The following is a 19,718-nucleotide window of genomic DNA, read 5'->3' as shown; positions in this document are numbered from 1 at the left end:
ATGACTATCATGTATTTAATCTAGTTTTAAATTGATACGCATTAGACCTCTTGCATCTTGGTGGGTCCTCAATGTCTATAATAATTGGATATAATTAGATCCGTATTGTAGTAATAATTTTGACATTTGAAAATGATTTGGCTGCGAATGAGGCTTGAAATTTGAATAATGCGGCAATGATTGGTTGAAAAGTCTCTTATACAGCTTAATGGTAACAGTATGATTTGTATTGTTTGTCTGGCTCATAATTTCACTTATAATACTCGTACTAAAATGTTGGATAAAGTTTTGATTATTATAATTATCATGATCTTATCTTGATTTATTATAAATAAAATAGTTTATAAATTCCATCCACATGCGATTTGCATGCGTTGCATCTATCGATAAACCAATCATTCTTTTGTTTGTTGTCTTTAGACGAATGGTAGTAAGAGAATCTCAAGTGCCAACTACCAACTAGAAGGGGCCGTTGAGCTGAGGCCAGCGACCAACCTTTGCAGATGGCAGAATACGATCATATCCATAGATCAATTTAAATCAGATTTAAAATGAAATCAACTAAAACAAACAAATGAGTTTGTAACATGACCAGACCTTTATTAAGTTAAGGTTTTTTTTTTTAATTCAAATAGATCAGGTACAAGTTGGAGATTTTTTAATTTAAATAGATCCGGTACAAGTTGGAAACTCAAATCACAAAAACATGCTGCCAAGCTTGCTTCTTCCATTAGATTTGTACTCGATCAGGAGCCTAACCTGAAGCTCATATCCATGGCAAAAACGAGATGAAAGCAACAAGACTAATACTTAAAAAAAGAGCTATCTATAACTCTTTTGAAATACCAAGCATTCATCACCCATATAATCGTGATCATGGATATAGCAGGATATAAATCATAAAAGGCACCAGGCATTGGAGATGTACTACATCAAGAACTGGACCACATTTTTCTTCTTTGAGCTACGCTTCACCTTGATCAAGTGGTTCAACACCTTCGCATATCGACTCACCAATCCAGCCATCTTCACTCCTTCGATACCCTCACCTTGCTTTCTGACAATAGGGAGGTTCTTCTCTGCCGCTGTTTCCATGAGCTTCATACCATCACCATTACCCTGACCAGTTCTACTCTCAGCCTTCTCTCCATTGCTCTCTTTCATTAACTCCTTCAAGGAAACATGATGGAAGCCATTGTTGCTCTTCTTCTGCAGGTCCTCATCTTCATCCTGAGAGCTTTTGGTGGTGCTTGTCGTTGTGGGCGGCTTTCTTGTTCTTCGGGACATGCTCAGGTCGTATCGACGTTGCTTGGTTGGTTCACATTCAGTCGCCATTATTGTTGAGTCAAGAAGACTACCAGAGTATATGGTGATTTCCTCCTTCAAGAGGGGAGGTTTTATGGACTTCTTTATGTGTAACTTATGCTTAGGTAAGGAGGGGCAGGTTACTTCATTAAAGGTAGAGTGTCAGTTTCCATGGTCAAGTTAATTGAAAGATCAGCATCTCTTTAATGGCTGTTGGTTTGAATTAAGGGTGAGATTGAAGTATCCTAGAGACTGATGGGACATAATTTGGTGCATGAGAAGTATTAAGTTTACACTTGAACCATTTGTTCCACTAAGAATTTTATCAAGTCATTTATCACAGTATAGGCTTCAAGCATTTGATTCGCCTTCGCCTACAGTTTCATCTAGTCATTTGTATGAGGTTGGTATTCCTGAATAATTAGGCAGGAGGGATTTGAAATTTGGGTACATGCACAAAGTAGTCAAAGTTTGGGGACCCAAAAAAGAAACAAAAGAAAGAAAGATAGAAAGAAGAGTAAGGGTGGGAATAGAAAATGGATCAAAGGGCAAAAACATCAAGCATGGAAGACATAATGAAAACAACAAAAATTCATGCGTATCTTATCAGTAAGTCCACCATATTTAAAAAATGAGTCATGAAATAAGTATATTTTAAGCAATCAGTGAATAACTTAGTTTTCAGGAATAATACTAGCAATTGGTTAGCCATGAAACATTCAATCATCTGAGAAATAAATCGACCACTCTTGTGTGCAAATTTTTCTCTGAAAAATTTAACATACCAATCCTTCTCTATATGTAGATCAACATTTTAATGGTTTCTGTTCATCTGATGGCAGTTACTATATAAACCGAATTTTCCACACAGAATTGATTCCATGCAATTCCTCATATTCCTATGCTCATACTCACAGCCTTGCTCCCATATATTGTGCTACAATGCTTATAGTGGTGCTAAGGATATAGAATTCATCCCCCTGTTTTCAATTAATACCTGAAGAAATATATGAGAACAAACTTAGCAGCATAGAAGATAACTGACTGATATGACAATATCTTAAATATGGACCCCTAAGAAGGTGAGCCTATGGTAGCAACACGAAATTTAGAATCTAATTAAAGGCCAACAACAACCATTGTCGGTTTACCAATAAAACAAGTTATTGTCACCATCAATAATTTGAGGTCCAGCCGTCCATACCTTTTCAACAACATTAAGATCTATTTCACCCAAAAATTAAGTTATTGTCACATCTTACTTTCACCATGACACTGGGGTCTTTGTTTTGTCTCTACTTTACCATTCAAATACAAATGGAGACTCAAAACACAATCTTGAATCTGAAAATTCATTACTGATGTTTCAAGAAACCTCATACATTTGAGGTTTTCCAATCAAATGTAATGATACCAGCCAACTGTCCATCTTGCAAGGCTAAGAATATCACCTTGGATGGATCGCATAGGACAACTGCGCCAATCAAAGGTGACGAGAAAATGTGAAAACTCTTTGTATTCTATCAAGGAAACCATTACCGATACCCATGACAAGAGAACTTAGAGCAATTTTTTCATTGCTCTGGTTAGAAAAAAGATATAAATGTTTTATGATGCTAGTTGATTTATTATGCATGTGACTGGTATTTCCTTTTTTCTGGTGGAAAAGACGGTCTTCCAATAACAAAGTTTAGAAACTGTTTCAATTTGTAGACAGTCAAGTGTTCAAGACATCAACAAATACCATTATGACAGTCATAATTCTCAGAGACGAGCTAGTTCAAATAGCTGAAGTAGCCAGGTGCCTTTGCACCAAATATATGTTTGAATTCTTGACCATTAGATGTCCATTTACCAGTATTGCAATCAATAAACTTTTAGATTTCCGATAAGGACCATGGGTACCTAACAATGGACTTCTATCATTCTTTAATATTAAAAACATATTTGATGACGAGACTATTTAGAAGCCACTCTTAGGCGAAGTGTAGATGTTTAGAGCCCCAAATGATGTTCAACTCAAATAATCTAAGCACATTTTAGAAGTCTGTATGCCACTTATAGAATGCTTCACTCATCAAAGGAGCAAGTTCACAACAAAAACAAGGCCATTCTGATACATCCTAATGGCAGATAGACATTGTTCTTTGATTCTCTTACACATAAGTCATGCAAAACGACAGAGCTCTTAACTGAAGTAACAGGGGAACAAATTAGTTCAGTTGCTTATCACAGATATATGATGTAATGATCATCAGGAGGGCAGTAGCTAGCTTCTCAAACTATTGCAGGAAATTTTATTTCTATAATTGTAAACTTCACCAATTTCTGTTCATTAGCTTTCTGGTTATCTGGAAGCTAAAAACTTTATCCGGAAAAACGCATAGTCCACTCAGCAGCAATTTCATCATGTTTAGCTCTATCTGTCGAACAAAAACGAGCAATGCTTGATACCAGCGGGTTATCTGCAAAGATGAAGCACAGTGTTTCCAAGAAGAGAATGTCCAAATCCGAGACTCTCCATATAACTTAAGCATACTTTCAGGATGGTACGCATGTATTCCAAAATCAAAGATCAAAGACTAAAAAATAATAGCAGCATATACATCGTGACTAGTTAGCTATTTGAGGGCAAATGATGGTGGAGATGCACTGGTAGAGGTTGTCACCCTTGGGGCGGGAAAGCAGTCGGCAGGGGGGTTGGGGTTGAGCTCCAGCATCTCCTTCCGGGTCCTCTTCCCCGACGACGTCACTGACGTCTTCGACGGCCACCGCGGAACTCCACCGCCGGAGCTCGGGAGGCTCGCGGAAGAACACATCGCTTCCTCACCACTCCCCGCTGCCTCTTTGAAAATTTGAACCCACTCCATATCGAGTTGAGAACCCAAACTAGCGTTAGAACAGAAGGAAGGGACTTTGGACAACTATAATAAATGTTAGGCTCGTAATGTAAGATATGTAAATGTTCGATTGAACAAGTGCCGGCCGTCTTGACGAGACTAGCTTGATAATAGCTGGTCTCCAATCAAGAGACGTCATAGGGTGCAATGTATCTTCAGCTAATCTCGGCAATTGCATTGACGGGACCAGTTCGAATGTAGCTCCAGCACGTCACTTGACGGGTCTGGTCAAAATTTGATTGAAAAGTTTCTCACAAACATTCGTCATGGTATTTGGTAGCACAAATAATTCTCTATTCATCTTGGCATTAGAAAAGGTTCCTTATCTTACATATGCTCTGAATCTGATGTCTCTACCATACTACTTGGACAACTGCACGTCTTCTTTCTTCAGCCACGCGTTCCATGTCTTGGTCTATACAAGGGAAAGAAGAATGATAAATGAACCAAATGAAACTGGAAGATTATTTATTGGGTTGCAAATATAATGACAACCAATCTTTAACCAAAACAGTGATTCATGGCCATCTAAATTATTCTTTCATTTCCACTGAACAAGAAAACACATTCATCTTGTTTTCTCTTACTGATACTGGTGCATGTCAGCCTGTCAGGCTGCAAATCTCACCTGTCATATAAGTGGCAGCATAGATTTCAATGTGAACAAAAGGATACTGTTGAAACAGTAAGCTGCGTCCAGAGCCGACGTTCAAGTCTCAATGGTTAGTACATAACATTGAAACGGTGGAGCTGCATGCTAGACATGGGTGGAAGGTGATTCAGCCCATGGGTATGCCACCTGGAAGGTTAATCAACCATATGCCAATGGCAATGGCATGGCTAGGCCACCAGGGGTCTTCTGGATTACCAGTCTAAACACGGTAGATAAGAAATTATGATGTGCAATCACTCAAATTAGGAAAAGCCAGTTGAACCAATTTCTTAGCATGTTTACTATCTTTCAGGGCCAAGGTGATGAAAAGTTAGACCTTCGGCCAAACCCATGAGACTCAAACGGCAAATGGACCTAATCTTTTCACCCCAAAAAAAAAAAAAAAAACATATGCTTTGATTCTGCTGAAGATGAATTATATCATTCACTCTGTTGAAAATTCAAACAAGTAAATAGCTACCATGCTTTGACTCTTATAAATGTGCTCACTAACCACTGCAAAATGATCAGATGGTCGAGAGCAGGCTGTGATGAGTAAAAATCTTTCTAAGACAAATTCTAAGTGTCTTCTGGTTTCACCTGACAAGGCCAGAGGACATTAGTGTAAGCTGGCACTTGACATATGGACACGAAATCTAACAAGTGGAAAGCAAAGTCAGTCAGCAGCTGTCACTAATTAAAAAGAATTCATTCAAGCTGCATTAGTTATTTTAATCAAGTTTTTGTTTAAGCCTGGAGCAGTTAAGGCCTGAAGATCCTCTGCACGTGTAACCTAAAAACAGAAGACAAAGGAGCACACTGGCCACCAGGTGGCTCTCCCAGCTTCACCGTGATGGTTCCTATCATGATATCAGTAACAGAGTTAGTGACATTGTTGGTGATCTTACAAAAGACCTCGCAGAGCTAAAATTACTCCACATGCAAAACCAGGGCCTTTTACATGTATTCAAACGGTTGGTATAGATTCAGGTTCAGAATTCCGGTCAACATTTCTTCATTGTATAAGAAAGACCTTCCATAAGCAAACGGCTCTGCAAGATACTTACTGAGAACCTTTGTTTTAAAGGTTAGTAAGCCACCAAAAAAAAAAAAAAAGAGGGAGAGAGAGAGAGAGGAAGAGACAGGCTTCTTTACTATGAAGGAGGACTGAAACTTTAAAAACATTAGGGATGGAATCCAATAACAGGACAAACAACTAAATTAATGTCAAAAATTGACAAGACAAAGTAACACCCAGCATTTACTGGGAGCAAAATCAACCAAAATGGGGGAATAACAGTTTTCTGATTTCAGTCACCCTAGTGTATATTGGGCCTTCGAAAGAAAAATTCAAATGTTTGGATTTGCCTTCAAAATTATTGTTAAATAGGAACTTAACAATTTTTGATATTCCTTTTTCTATATTTAAAAGAAAAAGCAAAAAAGCAATGACTGGGACAAAAGCGGAACAAGATTTTGGTTCTGAAAAATGGGGAAGCTTGAAAATGCAAAATATGATCTGAACAGTTACATGGTTCTTTTCAAAAAAAAAAAAGGCAATAAACAAAAATTATACAAATTTAATAAAGAGCACCAAACTATTACATCAAGGAAAATATAACTGGTCAGCAGAAATTTAGGGTCAGACTAGGAAGACTACCATCCACACTGCACAACCTATTTGGCTATTCATAGTTTCATTGAGATAGGTGACCTTACCTGTTTTACAAGTCAAACCAGATTAAAAATTTTCAAGACCAACAAATACTAAAGAGAAAAATAACTATCCAACTGAGGCTAACCGCAAACAATCAGACTCTACAAACTCATCATTACATGGGGGAGATAACCAATTTTTGATTTCTCTGCAAAACTTGGTTGTCGCGTAGAAATATTACAAGTCAAACCAAAAAAAACAATATTATTGAAATGAGATAGGTAACACACAGAATTTGCAGTGTTGTAGCACCACTGCTAGGGCTCACGGGTGCAAAAGCCACATCACCACTCGTGTTGTTTGATCCTGAGCTGCAATTGGGATCAAATTGTCATCTATATGGAACCAAAATAATCTCTATGAATAAGATGATTAAGCTTAAACAATCTTTGAATCACAACTCACCTTCCTGCAAAGATGCACGATCCATGACCTAAAAGCGCCCCCAACAGGAAAGACATGGCCAACATTAGTGTTTTTAGAACACTAAAAAAGAAGTAGAAGTTTATATCTATGAAATTTATAACAAAAAAGACAGGCAATTTCCCTTCCATTGCTGTCTCATTTACGAAACCTCTATAATATTGCTAACCAACAGTGGTCAACTAAACAGAATCAATTCCTTGATGTTTTATGTTTTCATCATACGTAAGGTCCCTGATGAACAAGGCAGTATTAACTCTACATGTCAATCACCTTAAGACTTATCGAAGGCTCATATATTGCAGATTCCACACCAACTTTCAAATCACATAATCAAGGAACCAAACTATTGTTCCTACAAATAGCACCTCTACAAAAGAAGAAGTTTAGTAATCTCAAGCCAACAGCTACAAGGGAATCGATGGAGAAGGGAAGTGTCGATGTCATCATCCAAAAACCACATGAAAGCTGTGAAAAGAAAGATATGAATAGGACCCTTATCCAGAATCAGCATGTCATTATTGTCATGATTCCCATCTTTTTCTTAAACTAAAGATATTTGAACCCCTAAATGTAACAGGATCCCGCTTCAACAACAACAATGGAGCCAGCACCACCCCATAATATCATACCACCCAGTCAACTGTCACCCTAATCCAAGCTCCATAAAGCCATCCATCATCTTCCCTGCAACCTCACTTAAAGATGTGATAGGATAGAGGAATGGTTGGAAGACGGATCATGAAGATGATGGAGGGGCATTGGGGCAAGAACAGATGATGATGGACAACAAATGAAAAAGATGACAGGGGAACTATGAATAGATTGTAATGGTCTAGAGGTGTTATGGTGTCTTGTATTTAGAAGATATGCCAGTAAAGGGCCTCTCCTTCAGCACTAGGCCAGTAGCTGAGGCCCACTGTGAGGGCCAGAGGTGTCTGTATATGTATATTTGCACCCATCCTAGGGTGTTGAGACAGTACCTTTGTTACTGGGGTTTTGAATGCTGACGAGATTGAGGGCTTTGCATTAGGTTTTCCCCTCATCTTTCTACTCTCTGATGTTAGTTGGCTTTCTTCAATCATCTCCGCCAACAGATATAAGCCATAAGCTGAACAAAGTAAATCTGTCCCTTGTATGTGTTCTCAGTTTGCTCTAATAACCTTTGATCTAGATCCTCGGCATAACAAGAAGCAATGCCAGAAGGATGCCCATGGAGGAGGAGGAGACGTGACAAGCAAAGAAAGAAGGCAGCATGTGAAGAGAGAGAGGGTAATGATAACAATAACATCATGAGTGATGCAGAAGGGACTGCTGGTGAATAGGTGATAATAGAAGCAAAGCAGTGGCAGCTACAGCTTGTTGGTTAAATTAATGTATGATGGCTGATTGACATGAACCGAAGAACCGAGAGGATGGCTTTTCCCGATTCTCATCCATGAGCAAGACAAAGAGCAAGATAAAGATGCCAGCATAGCAGATATCCATATGCAAGCTTTGTTACATTAAGAAGCAATGGCTCTGTTGTTAAAGTTGCAAGAAAGTATGCAAAAACTTACTGGGATCTGTGGTGGTAATCATGGCTGTGTTGTTAAAATTGCAGGTCCCGCCATTTGCCTGCGTTCTATGGTAATAATCATTGTAAGCATAGGAAGCAACGACTACAAGATTATCAGATTCATAGCATGGCTGCCCTGGCTGGATAGCACTACAGTTTGCTGAACCAGCCCCACAAGCCCAGTCCAAACCTTTCTTCAATTCATTGACGTCCGCACTAGAATTTGCTATACAGAACACTCCAACCAACCCTGCTGAATCTGCATTTGGGTCAGATAAATGCTCAAATCTCAAAGAATATACAGTAGTCCCATTTGGAAAGAATACACCCCAGCTCTTCTCAGAAATAGGCCCGGGCCGGAGGTCCTCATTAAACAACTCATGGATATATGTGTTAACTGGTGCGTTTGGTCGACTTGGTGTTCCGGAACCATTTAGCACATGGCGGATCAGATTGCTATTGTAGGCCAATGCGTTGTCAACAGTAGCATCAGGCTCATTTGACCCACCAAGCCATGGCCACCCAGTTGCCGTCACAATAACAGGAATGTCAGAAAATTTGAGTGCTTCCATGGAGTAATAAGCAGCATCAACCATTGCATCAAACATATTGGTGTAGTAGAAATTTGTATTGGGATCCACGATCTGATTGTTCGGATTGAATGCCCGGAATAGCGCATAGTCTATTGGGAAGATACCATGTCCTTTGGTGTAACCATAGTATGGCTGCGCATTTAGCATGAAGGAAGATCCTGTATTCTTCAAGAACTGGAGATACTCATACATTACTGAGTTCCATGTTGAATTGAAGGTGGCTGTGAAGGGGGGAAATGATTTTGGCATGACATCCATGGATTGGGGGCTTGAAACTTTCACCAGGAAATTAAGGTTTGCAGCCACAAGAGCAGACTGGAGGAATTTCATTGCTGGGACAAGAACAAAAGAAGCATTTGGGATGGTGGAGAGGACCTCATTGCCAACAGCAATATAAGTAATGTTGGTCGCTGGAACAAAGGCAGCAACGTTTTTGTTGATCCAATCAGCTGCCACCGTTCGTGATTGTCCAATACTTAGTAATTGATCATTGGGAACCCCAACCATAACCTCTATTCCAGTATTTGCAAGAGCATTCAGCATTTGATGGTCCGTATCAAACAACCGTACATGTTTGATGCGCTGAGCTTTAAGAATTGATACTATATCTGATGCTGATGGCAAGTTGGACATATCTGTGCCTATAGTAATCCCAACATATACACCTAAAATGTTTCGCAGAATCATCAATACAAATACATGCAGAAAATGGAAGAAAAAGGAACCAGGTAAATAGGAAAATGCTATTGAAAAAACAAAACAATAAAAGAGTAAAATAAGTTCTTCTAGGAACTGAATAACAAGACAAAACTAAGAAGAACAAATACGATCAAAATTTTTCAAAAGGCAGACTAATACTCAAGGAAGTAGCTTCTTCTAGGAATGACCACCCAAAGAACTCAATGGATAGGTTAGACAATCTCAGTGAAAACCAACGTTTTAAATCTCGTGGGATAAGGGTGTCCTGATTTCTCCATACAAAGAACACCCCACTATCTACCCTATCCCAATGGCAATCCCGATCAAGAATCCCATAGATACCCTCCATCTCTCTCCCCTTCTTCTTTACCTTCCTTTCCTTTATTTTTCTTTCTTTCTTTTTCTTCTTGCTTTTCTTTCTTCCTTCTTTCTTCAATTTTTTTCCCTTACCTTCCTTTCTTTCCTCTTTCTATTTCTTTCTTTTTCTTTCTTTTTCTTATGCCTTCCTTTGCTTCTCTCTTTCTTTCCTTTTCCTTTCTTCCTTCTTTCCTTGCTTTCATTCTTTTTCTTCCTTCCTTCCTTCCTTTGCTTCTTTCTTATTTCTTCTTCTTTCCTTTCAGTTTTCTTTTACTTCATCTTTCCTTCCTTTATTTTCTTTTTTTCTTCTTTACCTACATAGATAAGTTTTGGAGTCCCAACCCCATCTTGGTCTTGTTTTCTCACAGAAATGGACCAAAACGGCCGAACACCCCCTGTCCTGCCAGGACTTAAAACCTAGGTGAAAAAATTATTTTCCTATCAGAGTATTAGCAGAAATATCTACCGAAACATATAATCACATGGTAATAGTAAATGCCATAGCTAAACAAGGACAAAAAAATGACCTAAACTAGTGCTGAAATAACAACATTATAATTTTAATCTAAATAGGCATTGGTTCTTGTACCAAGAAAATAAAACATGGTTTGCAGTAGCATTTTCAGTCACCATATCAGTATTATGCTGGTATAATGTCGGTACAAGTCGATACGTACCAACACTTGGTACACCCCATACCACATATTGGTTGGTACCAACACTTAGTACACCTCCTACCGAGTATTGGTTCATTACTGATGCAGTACAGTGACCACCAAGTATAGGTGGTATGGCCCAAACACCAAATTATGAAATAGATCAATCTCTATTTAACCAAAGTACATTATAATGCTCATTTAAAAGACATTATCAAAGTGCAAATACTGCAAGTTAATTTGCAGTCAAGAGAATGAAAGTTACTTTAAATGCATGAAAAATATATCCTAAATCTCCAAAACTATAGACTAAGATATTCATTCCTATGAACAAATTGAAAAGTAAAAATAAAATACAATACCTGATACATTTGAGAACAAAAAGAAAAGCAACAACAAACTTCCTCCTTTCCATTTTTCAGGTAACATCTGGCTGAACAGATTTGAGATCTGACACAGGAACAGTTCAATGAATGCTTTCTGCTCTTCTGATTATATCAAACAACTGCAAAATCAAGATTATTGGAGAGCTAGTACATCAAAATCAAGAAAATAAAAACTTATTACAAAAATCTGATTTAAAGTACATATCAAGTCATTCAAATGAAAAGGAAGACAGCAGAGGAAGAAACAAATATTTCTGTAAATGTCAGTCACCTTTTGATCAATATGGTGATAATGTACCACCACCAGGGTTTGAACCCCAAAATTGTCATTCACATGTTGAATGACAGATTCAAAGTTTTTCACAGCATGCTTATTTGCAAAAGGAAAAGTACAACTGACTATTAGCTTCTGCGGTTGAGAAGGCATCCCAGATCATTTTGACAGAGATTTATCAAACAATAAGCAAGAAGGAACTTGCTGCTCGAGAGGCAGCAGGCGCAGCTGAACCACCTATTCAAGGAACAACCATCAAAATTTCTGATTTCTCTGGAAATGCAGGTATGTGGTGGTAATGTTCCACCACTCAGTAATGTGCCACCACTAGGATTTGAGCTCCAAATATGTCATTCACATGTTGAATGATAGATTTCAAGGTTTTCACAAATGTTAATTTACACAAGAAAAAAGACAGCTGACTATTAAACCAACACAGAGACTGCAGAATCTTGCATGGCAGAGAAAGAGAAGCCTGTGTTACATACAATGGTATTCATTATAATCTTAAAAGCACAAGTCGGAAGCAGCTATTAAAAAGAACATAATCTCTCTCTCTCTCTCTCCCCCCCCCCCCCCCCCTCCTCCCCTCTCTCTCACTCACGCACGCAGCACACTATCGGTCACAATCTAGGAATTGATGTGTGATAAAAATTGATGCAGTACCTAAAAACTGCTGCTGATGTTCTTTCAGTAAAGAAGAACAACCAGATAATTTCCAGATGAGTTTTCATCAAAAAATGTGCATGATAATGGTTTAGAAAAAGAAAAAAGAAATTCACTAGTGATCCCTTCAGATGTTGATGAACTCCATATCAATGTATGGCATTCGCATTCTTTCCCTGACTTTAAATCGTTGCATCCCCAAACGTAATAGAAGCTAAACTCAGGCAGAGCATTTCCCAACGACACACAGCTTTGACCTCCACTTCAGCAAAATAAAAGAACTCAAATTTCTTGAAGCTATCACAAATCCTCCCACCTTTTAGTTTCAAACATAAGTACCATCCCTATTTTAAGTGCCAAGCCACATGGTAAAACCCTCAAACAAAGTCACCATAACATCAAAAATCCATATACCAGCCACCAAAAATAATCGTAAAAATAGTATTAGAGAGCGAGTATGTGTACCTCTGAAGCCCTTCCTGGGGGACTAAGCAAGGAGCGTGCGGCTCGCTGAGAAGTCCTTTTGAGAATAATAGACTTCAAGCCTTAAAACCTTAAAAAGGGGCAGAAGAGAGAGAGAAAGGGGGGGGGGGGTTGCGGAGAGGAGGGAAAGGGAAGTAAAAGACAAAGGGATACGGAGCTCACGAGGTGTGATGCGGCCCACGGAGTGAGACGGAGGGAATCTCTTGAGGGGCTTTCCGGAAGCAGGGCAGCAGAAAGGGAATCAGGAGTGAGAACCTGAGAGATTTGTGAGGAATCCAAAGAGGGCTTTGGGCTTCCTTAGTTCTAACTCCAAGTTTGAGCCTTCGCACTTGGTTGGGAAATGTCTTAAATAAATAGCAAATACGCATGTGGAGATTGACTCGAGTATTCACTACTCATTTGTACATTTATGATGGGGATGATGAGGCCTTGTGAACAGCTTTGCATGCCAGGTCTGGAAGTGCTGGCGAATTTATTAGTTTTATATTCTGCGTCACGAGAGTGATAAATTTACCCCTATTATCGTTAAATGCACTCATCACCCCGCCATCTCCAAAACCAGGTATTTGCCGTGTTATCGTATTACTCAATATGGCAGAGCTAAATACCCGATAAAGATTTTAAAAAATGGTTTAAATCACCTAACAAGTGCGTTCGCATGATTGTTGTCATTTTCAGTTTTAATTATTTTTCAGGTGATACATTATATCTTAAATTTAAGAAATGTGTTTATATTATTATTTTTAAAGTTAAGCACTAAATTGATGAGATTTATGTATATGAGAATGGTTATTTGGTGCATAAGTTCTGCAGTTAAAGATCCTGTCTAAAATTTGGTTTGCATGTTAGAATCAATGGATGACGTGTTTGAATGTTTTCATATGGTAATCCTTTAAGTTAACTTCAACTTTTATTACGAATAAAAGTATTATAAACTAGGAGAGTGATAATTTAAAAGAAAGACGTGCATCTATCAATCCCCGATTTTAATAAAAGGCGGTTCGAATTCTCGAGGCGGGGCGGTGGGAAAAGGGAGTGGGAAAAGGGACACAAAGGGTCTTTCTCGACCACAAAGTAAAGCTCAGGACATTAGTATGTCAATACCTATACGGTCTCCGGATCCACCGTTGATATTGCCCTCCCGGAACAAATGCCAAGCTTTCTTGTCCGTTCCTTTACAGAAGATTTCGGAACTCGCATACAGACATACCCATGGAAGCATTCCTTGAGTGTGAACGGGAGCGCTCAGACACGGATAATAAAGAGGCCCGAAACTAATTAAAGTAAGAACGTCAGAGAACCTTGGTCTCGTTGGCCATTGGCTAGACCGCGGAAACACGTTGTGGTCCACGGCCAGAAGCTGGCCTCCTTTGGTAAATTCCAAGAAAGCGAGGGCAATGGGCTCACAAAAGAACTTTGGTCTGCTAAATTTCTAGCCTTGCTTGTGGAGAAGTGTCTCGATCAGATATAATTCTAGAATTTTGTCAGGTTTCCAGCTCCACTGTTGCACATGTAATTGTTTTCCTATGATTGCTAAAGGTATAAAAGGGGACGGCTCAAAAGGAGGCTTTTATTCTTACCAAAAAAAAAAAGGCTTTTAAGCCCATTGGCTGCCCTTTTAAGTTAAAGCTTGGCCTTAGGTTACAAATAATTAGTACTATCTGCAGACTAGTGGAGAAATTATTGCTTAGGCTGCATCTACCAGCTGGCCATGCAAGTAGCCAGTCACCGAGGTGCAATTTTACATGTTCCACTCATTTGGGTGATTAGCTTGCATGTATGTGCTTTGATCATTGGCGCAGTGTGGGGTCGTATTGGTGCACGTAGTGCATGTATTGGTTATCTGAAAGATTTAAATTATATTTTTTATGAAAGAAATAATATTTTTTTAGTATTATCAATTATTGAATTGTATTCTGCACAGATTTTAAAGTATGTAAGACTCATGCTTGCATCCGTTTGCAAATATTTTGAAGTGGACGTTGCGCAATCTAATGGCTAGCATGAAAGATACGACCCAAACCCCTTTTTGGGGCTGGTGGGAACAGAGTGGGCCAGTAAAGTCATGGGTGAAAGTGGAACCAGAACTTGTCCCTTATAAAATGGGCTGGGGGTCTTCGAATTTGTGATTAGAAAGGGAGCTCATGCTCGGCAATACGCATTTTTAATATTGAACGACAAAAAAAAGAGACAAAAAAGATAAAAATTTTATGCTTTTCTAAACAGCAAAATATAGAACGACTCTTCCCAAAATAGTCCCGACTCTCTAAACTTGGTTAGGCCGTGAATCAAAAATGTCTTTAGTATAACCACCAAGAAACTTCTAATAACATATGTGTTGGTGGAGAGAATGTTTTAGAATTAGGTAAGAAATGATAGCCAATAAACCTTTAAAAAAAAGGGTGTTGGTTCAATTGGATGAAAGGTTCAATGATTTGAGTTTGAGTGTCACTTTCATCCAATTCCAATCGTGATTCCTCCGATCCTACTCTTTCAAAAAACAAACCCTCAAAAAAAATGGTAGTGGCCACCCAACGCTCGTAGCAACTGCAATCTTTTCTTTTCATTAACTCCACAGGAAACTAGTAGAAATGCCAAAAAAAAAAAAAAAAGAGTTTTCAAATGTACTTGGCATGCAACTCTGGTTTAAAATCATGCATATCTGGTAATTACATTGGCTCTATAGGTTTTCCTAAGAGGAGCTCTCCATGGAATTTGTGTGCTCAGAAGCTAGCGTGTGATTATGATTATTCTCACTGCAATATGGATGTGATTTTTTTCTCTTCAGGATTTTGATCAACCTTTTCACTGGTTTCACATGGATCCCCTCCAATGTTTATGGGAAATACCAACACAATAGAATATGTCTAGAAAATATCCTAGTAAATGTAAAGTGCCCTAATGAACCATAATAATTATCAGGTTTTTTTTTAATAAAGGTACATCAATGTTATAATGGAGCGCAAAGTTCGTGTATGTTGTAGAATGTATACTACAATGAAAGTCTTGTATATCTCCATTAACAAGGAATAGATGAATTATCAGACCCTGTACATTATTAAATTTGACAGATGACATCTTAATTGAAGCAACGTATTAGTATTCCTTTCATAATTTCAACCTCCCAAAGGAAAGGATGCACCCGAGACCAAGTATGAGTCTAAATTACTACCAAATTTTAGTTTGGACGATACCATTTGTTACCAATTAGATATGAGGTCAAGGGCATGATTCTGATTGGAATCGTCCTCAATGGGCAGGATGGGAATGAGGCAGAAAGAACATCTTCTAGTTTTAGACAAGGAAAGAACGTCTTTTTTTTTTGTTTTTTTTAATTGTTGCCAACCTACTCCACGCTTTGTCTTTGGAACGTCACAAGGGTGGCTACATTGCTAAAGATGCTTTCATCCACAATAATAAATTGTAATCCGGCTGCCATGAGCACCAACTTTCTAGAGAGCATAACAGTCAAACACTTTTTTTTTTTGGTAAGACGTCAAACACAATTTATCGCTAGAGAATAACAGATCTAGATCTAGTAATGCTACCACTTTACTATAAGGAATTGAGGTTTGAGTCCAAGAATGAGTCTAATCGTTGGACCTTATTGTTTAGATTTTACTGCCACTAAAAGTAAAGGCAAAGAGTCAAGCTATGATAACCTTTTTATTTTTTGTTGCAGGACACGCCTGAATAGATTTAGAAATAAACAAACATGTCTTACTTGAGGCGTGCTGTGTGTGATATTTGATTGTTGAATCATATATTAGCAATTCGGACTTTGGCAAGACTTGGAGTGTGTGTTTAGTGGACCGTATTTATCTATGGGCCCTAGGATGGCATACAGATATACAACATATTTAACTATATAATTTTAAGTTGAAGCATGATGTTCCACGGTCTGGAATACGCTTTGCTCGGAGCAGAACTAGACCCATTGATTGTCCTACATGCATTGGGATGTCCCTTGATCTGGTGCGGCTTCTCATATTTCTTGGAGATTCTTATTGCCCAAAAAGAATATCAATTGTTTAAACATCCGTTTGTGAATGGATCAGGATGGTAATGATCATCATGATTGTTTGTCAATTCAAAATGGATGATTTTTTTTTTGAAGTATATAATAAAAATTTTTGAAGGATATAAATGGATGTTTTTTATCATGTTCATTAATCCTTAAGGTCAATTTGGCTATCCCTATAGGATTATCCTGCAAAATTCATGGATTGGACTGTCGATTTAAGCATTTCTTAGTGTCAACCAACCCCATCCATCCCAAATCTTGTACGAAGAAAAAGGAGATCTTTACCTATCTTTTTCTTGTTATAATTTAAAGGTTAAGATTTGAATTTGGTTCGACGGGCCCTAAGAAAATGCAAGCTACATAGGTTAATATGCCCGTTCGGTACAGAATTTTTAGCTTAATTCTATAGAAATATCCAAACATATCCTAGTTATTGAGACTAAAATGGAGACAAGATGATGGTTGAATTAGTTAAATAATTCCATAATGGGGGTTCAAATTCATTGCTACCCCTTTTAACTAGCCAGTTTATTCCAAAAATAAAAGCTTCATGGGGATTTTATGATGAATTATTAACTAGAAGCTTGCAGGGGGGTCCTTATTTTTCTGCAATGATGATTAACCTTTTATTTTCTGGAAAGGATGATTAACCTTATTTTCAACAAATTATATCCTGTTCATGAATGACATTACACTGCTGAATCATGCCGCAACATAATTTTTTTGTTGACACAACATCAAAGCCAACACATGCATGAAATGGTTTAGTGTAAAAAAAAAAAACTAGATTATGGAATAATTTCTTCCATGTTGCATGGGTCCTCATAATGTAGCAGTGCCTTATAATATTATGCAAGAGCATTCTCTATATCTCCATGAGATGAGGCATGGTTGGCATGATCCCCATTTATTTTCTTTGCCTTCACTACAGAGTATCTCGAGGAATACATTCCGATTTCTAGAGGGGGAGAGCAAGATGTATTGTCTTGTTTAGTCTAGTTTTAGGCATACATGATGCATGTAAAAGTAAGCATGAAAAGTTTTGATTCGATGTTTCTTCACTTGCGACCTGCGCTAATTAATACACCCATTCCTTTACTGATGGGTGGGGGTGGCGGGGGGATGCATGACACATTTAAATCTCTAAGAGCTTGTTATATTTGACTCCAAATCTTATTTTCTTTTTCGTTTCCCATGATATCAAGAAATTCTACGTCGATTGAAACTCTATTTTTTGAAAAGGTTTTCTTCCTTTATAAAGAGGCCCCTGGCATCCTTTCTTGGTGAATAGAGGCAAGAGCGCGCGGAGAAATTTCTAGGGCTTCTTGTGCGAGATTTTTCCTTGCTTTCTCGTGTCTGCAGGCTTTGTTCTCGGGTCGACCTCTCACCTGTGAGTCGACCTCTCACCTGTGCCTCTTGTGCGCGGGATCTGTTCTCTGGCCTGTGTCTTCTCTTGTGCGCGTGCTCTGATCTCTGGCCGATCTCTCTTGCTTGTTCTTCGGTGCTGGCCTGTTCTCTGGCCGATCTCTCGGCTGTGCCTTGTGCGCGGGTTCTGTTCTCTGGCCGATCTCTCGGCTGTGCCTCGTGTGCAGGTGTTTTCTGGCTTCTTTCTGTTGGCCTTCGGGTGGTGATCTACCTGTCTTCTTCTTCTCGGTTTCACAGATACTTTGTGCTGCTACGACTGGTAAGAAGGTATCATCTTGATTTTTTGCCGAGGGTTGAGGAAGGTATCTTCATCAGGTATTGTTTTTTATCTTGATCTATTGCCGAGGCTGAGATTGGTTGATCCTTTTGGATCTTGGTTGCCTTCTATTCGATATATTGTTGCCTTCTTGTGGGATTCGGAAAAATGTATTTTATACCTTATATTGTACCTATTTTTCGGGACGGATTTATAGTGGAATTGCTCCTCCTCCCCGTGGATGTAGGCCTTTTGTGCCGAACCACGTAAATCTTGATTCTTTGTCTTTGTTTATTTATGCCTGCAATGTGTTTGGTGAATTGTCTCAAAGAAATTAGATATTAGATCACAAGCCCAGATCGATCCAATCCGGTGCGCGTTGCTCCAACAATTGGTATCAGAGCATCTGGATGGCTGGTGACAAGAAACCAAGTTTCTCAATGGCTAATGATCCGGTGTCTGTCTCACACTCCACCACCGTCAGGCATGAAGTGGCCGTCTTTGATGGCACGGGAGATTTTTCACTATGGAAGGTAAGGATGAAATATCTGTTAGTTAAAGAAGGTGTTGCAAAAGCCCTTAAGGATATAGATTCAATTCCGGGAGATAATGAAGCAGTTAAAGAAGAGATTAACGAGAGAGCCCTAGGAACCTTGTTTTCAGGTTTAAGTGATAAAGTCCTTCGTAATGTTGTGGAACTAGACACAGCCAAAAATGTATGGGAAAAACTAGACAGTTTATACATGGCAAAATCTCTGACCAATAGATTATATTTGAGAGGAAAATTACACACATTTCGTATGACAGAAGGAACTTCACTTAAAGATCACTTGGATGAGTATAATAAGCTCCTGCTAGATTTAGTAAATGTTGGTGTCGATGTAGATGAAGAAGATAAGGTTTTGATTCTAATTTACTCTTTGCCCAAGTCATTTGAGCATATTACCACTACCATGCTTTATGGAAGAGAAACAATAAGTCTTGAAGAAGTAGAAGCTACTTTGTTATCCAATGAACTTAGATTAAAAGTACAGCTTCAGCATCAGGCTCAGACTTCAGCTCAAGGTCTTGTTGTTAGAGGTAGAGATGAATAGAAAAAGAGTGGACAAGGTAGGAGTAAGTCCAAAAATAGATCAAAGTCTAGGCCTAAAAGACCAGGTATTTGTCACTACTGCAAAAAGCCAGGTCACTGAAAATCTGAGTGTAGACTTCTACAATCTAAAAGGGAAAAGGAACAAAAGGATAAAGGAACAATCTCTGATACAGCATCAATTGCAGTTTCTTCAGGAAGTCATAGCAGTATATCAGATGATGCAGTATTCACAGCTGCCTGCAGTGTTAGTC

At 38.6% G+C, this 19,718-nt stretch overlaps 2 protein-coding genes across 4 annotated transcripts; both read right to left on the bottom strand.

Moving 5' to 3' along the window:
* Nucleotides 1-791: 791 nt before the first annotated feature.
* LOC105055395 (uncharacterized) lies at nt 792-1,445 on the bottom strand (the record flags this gene model as incomplete). Its single annotated transcript, XM_010937190.4, is given in 2 exon segments — nt 792-1,424; nt 1,427-1,445. Coding segments are annotated over 2 exon segments (516 nt in total), but the record flags the coding sequence as incomplete, so codon positions are not given.
* A 2,363-nt stretch (nt 1,446-3,808) lies between these two features.
* LOC105054662 (glucan endo-1,3-beta-glucosidase 4) lies at nt 3,809-13,021 on the bottom strand. Of its 3 annotated transcripts, none has more exons than XR_012138645.1 (6): nt 12,652-13,021; nt 11,223-11,365; nt 8,557-9,813; nt 6,980-7,007; nt 4,537-6,885; nt 3,809-4,429 (listed from the first exon to the last, which is right to left on the bottom strand). XR_012138645.1 is itself a non-coding variant. In XM_073252081.1 (6 exons), the coding sequence occupies exons 3-6, from the start codon at nt 11,287-11,289 to the stop codon at nt 6,759-6,761; spliced, it is 1,479 nt and encodes a 492-aa protein (XP_073108182.1). In that variant the 5' UTR covers nt 11,290-11,365; nt 12,652-12,706; nt 12,832-13,021; the 3' UTR covers nt 3,809-6,758. The 3 variants fall into 3 exon arrangements, 2 of the variants coding, with proteins under 2 accessions (XP_073108182.1, XP_073108183.1); XM_073252081.1 differs by having other exon boundaries at nt 3,809-6,885; nt 12,652-12,706; nt 12,832-13,021; XM_073252082.1 differs by lacking the exon at nt 12,652-13,021 and adding an exon at nt 12,187-12,204 and having other exon boundaries at nt 3,809-6,885.
* Nucleotides 13,022-19,718: the final 6,697 nt, after the last annotated feature.

This window comes from Elaeis guineensis, chromosome 2, assembly GCF_000442705.2.
Source record: "Elaeis guineensis isolate ETL-2024a chromosome 2, EG11, whole genome shotgun sequence".
NCBI lineage: Eukaryota > Viridiplantae > Streptophyta > Magnoliopsida > Arecales > Arecaceae > Elaeis > Elaeis guineensis.
The sequence above is the reverse complement of the archived record's forward strand: the minus strand, read 5'-3'. Positions and strand labels throughout refer to the sequence as shown.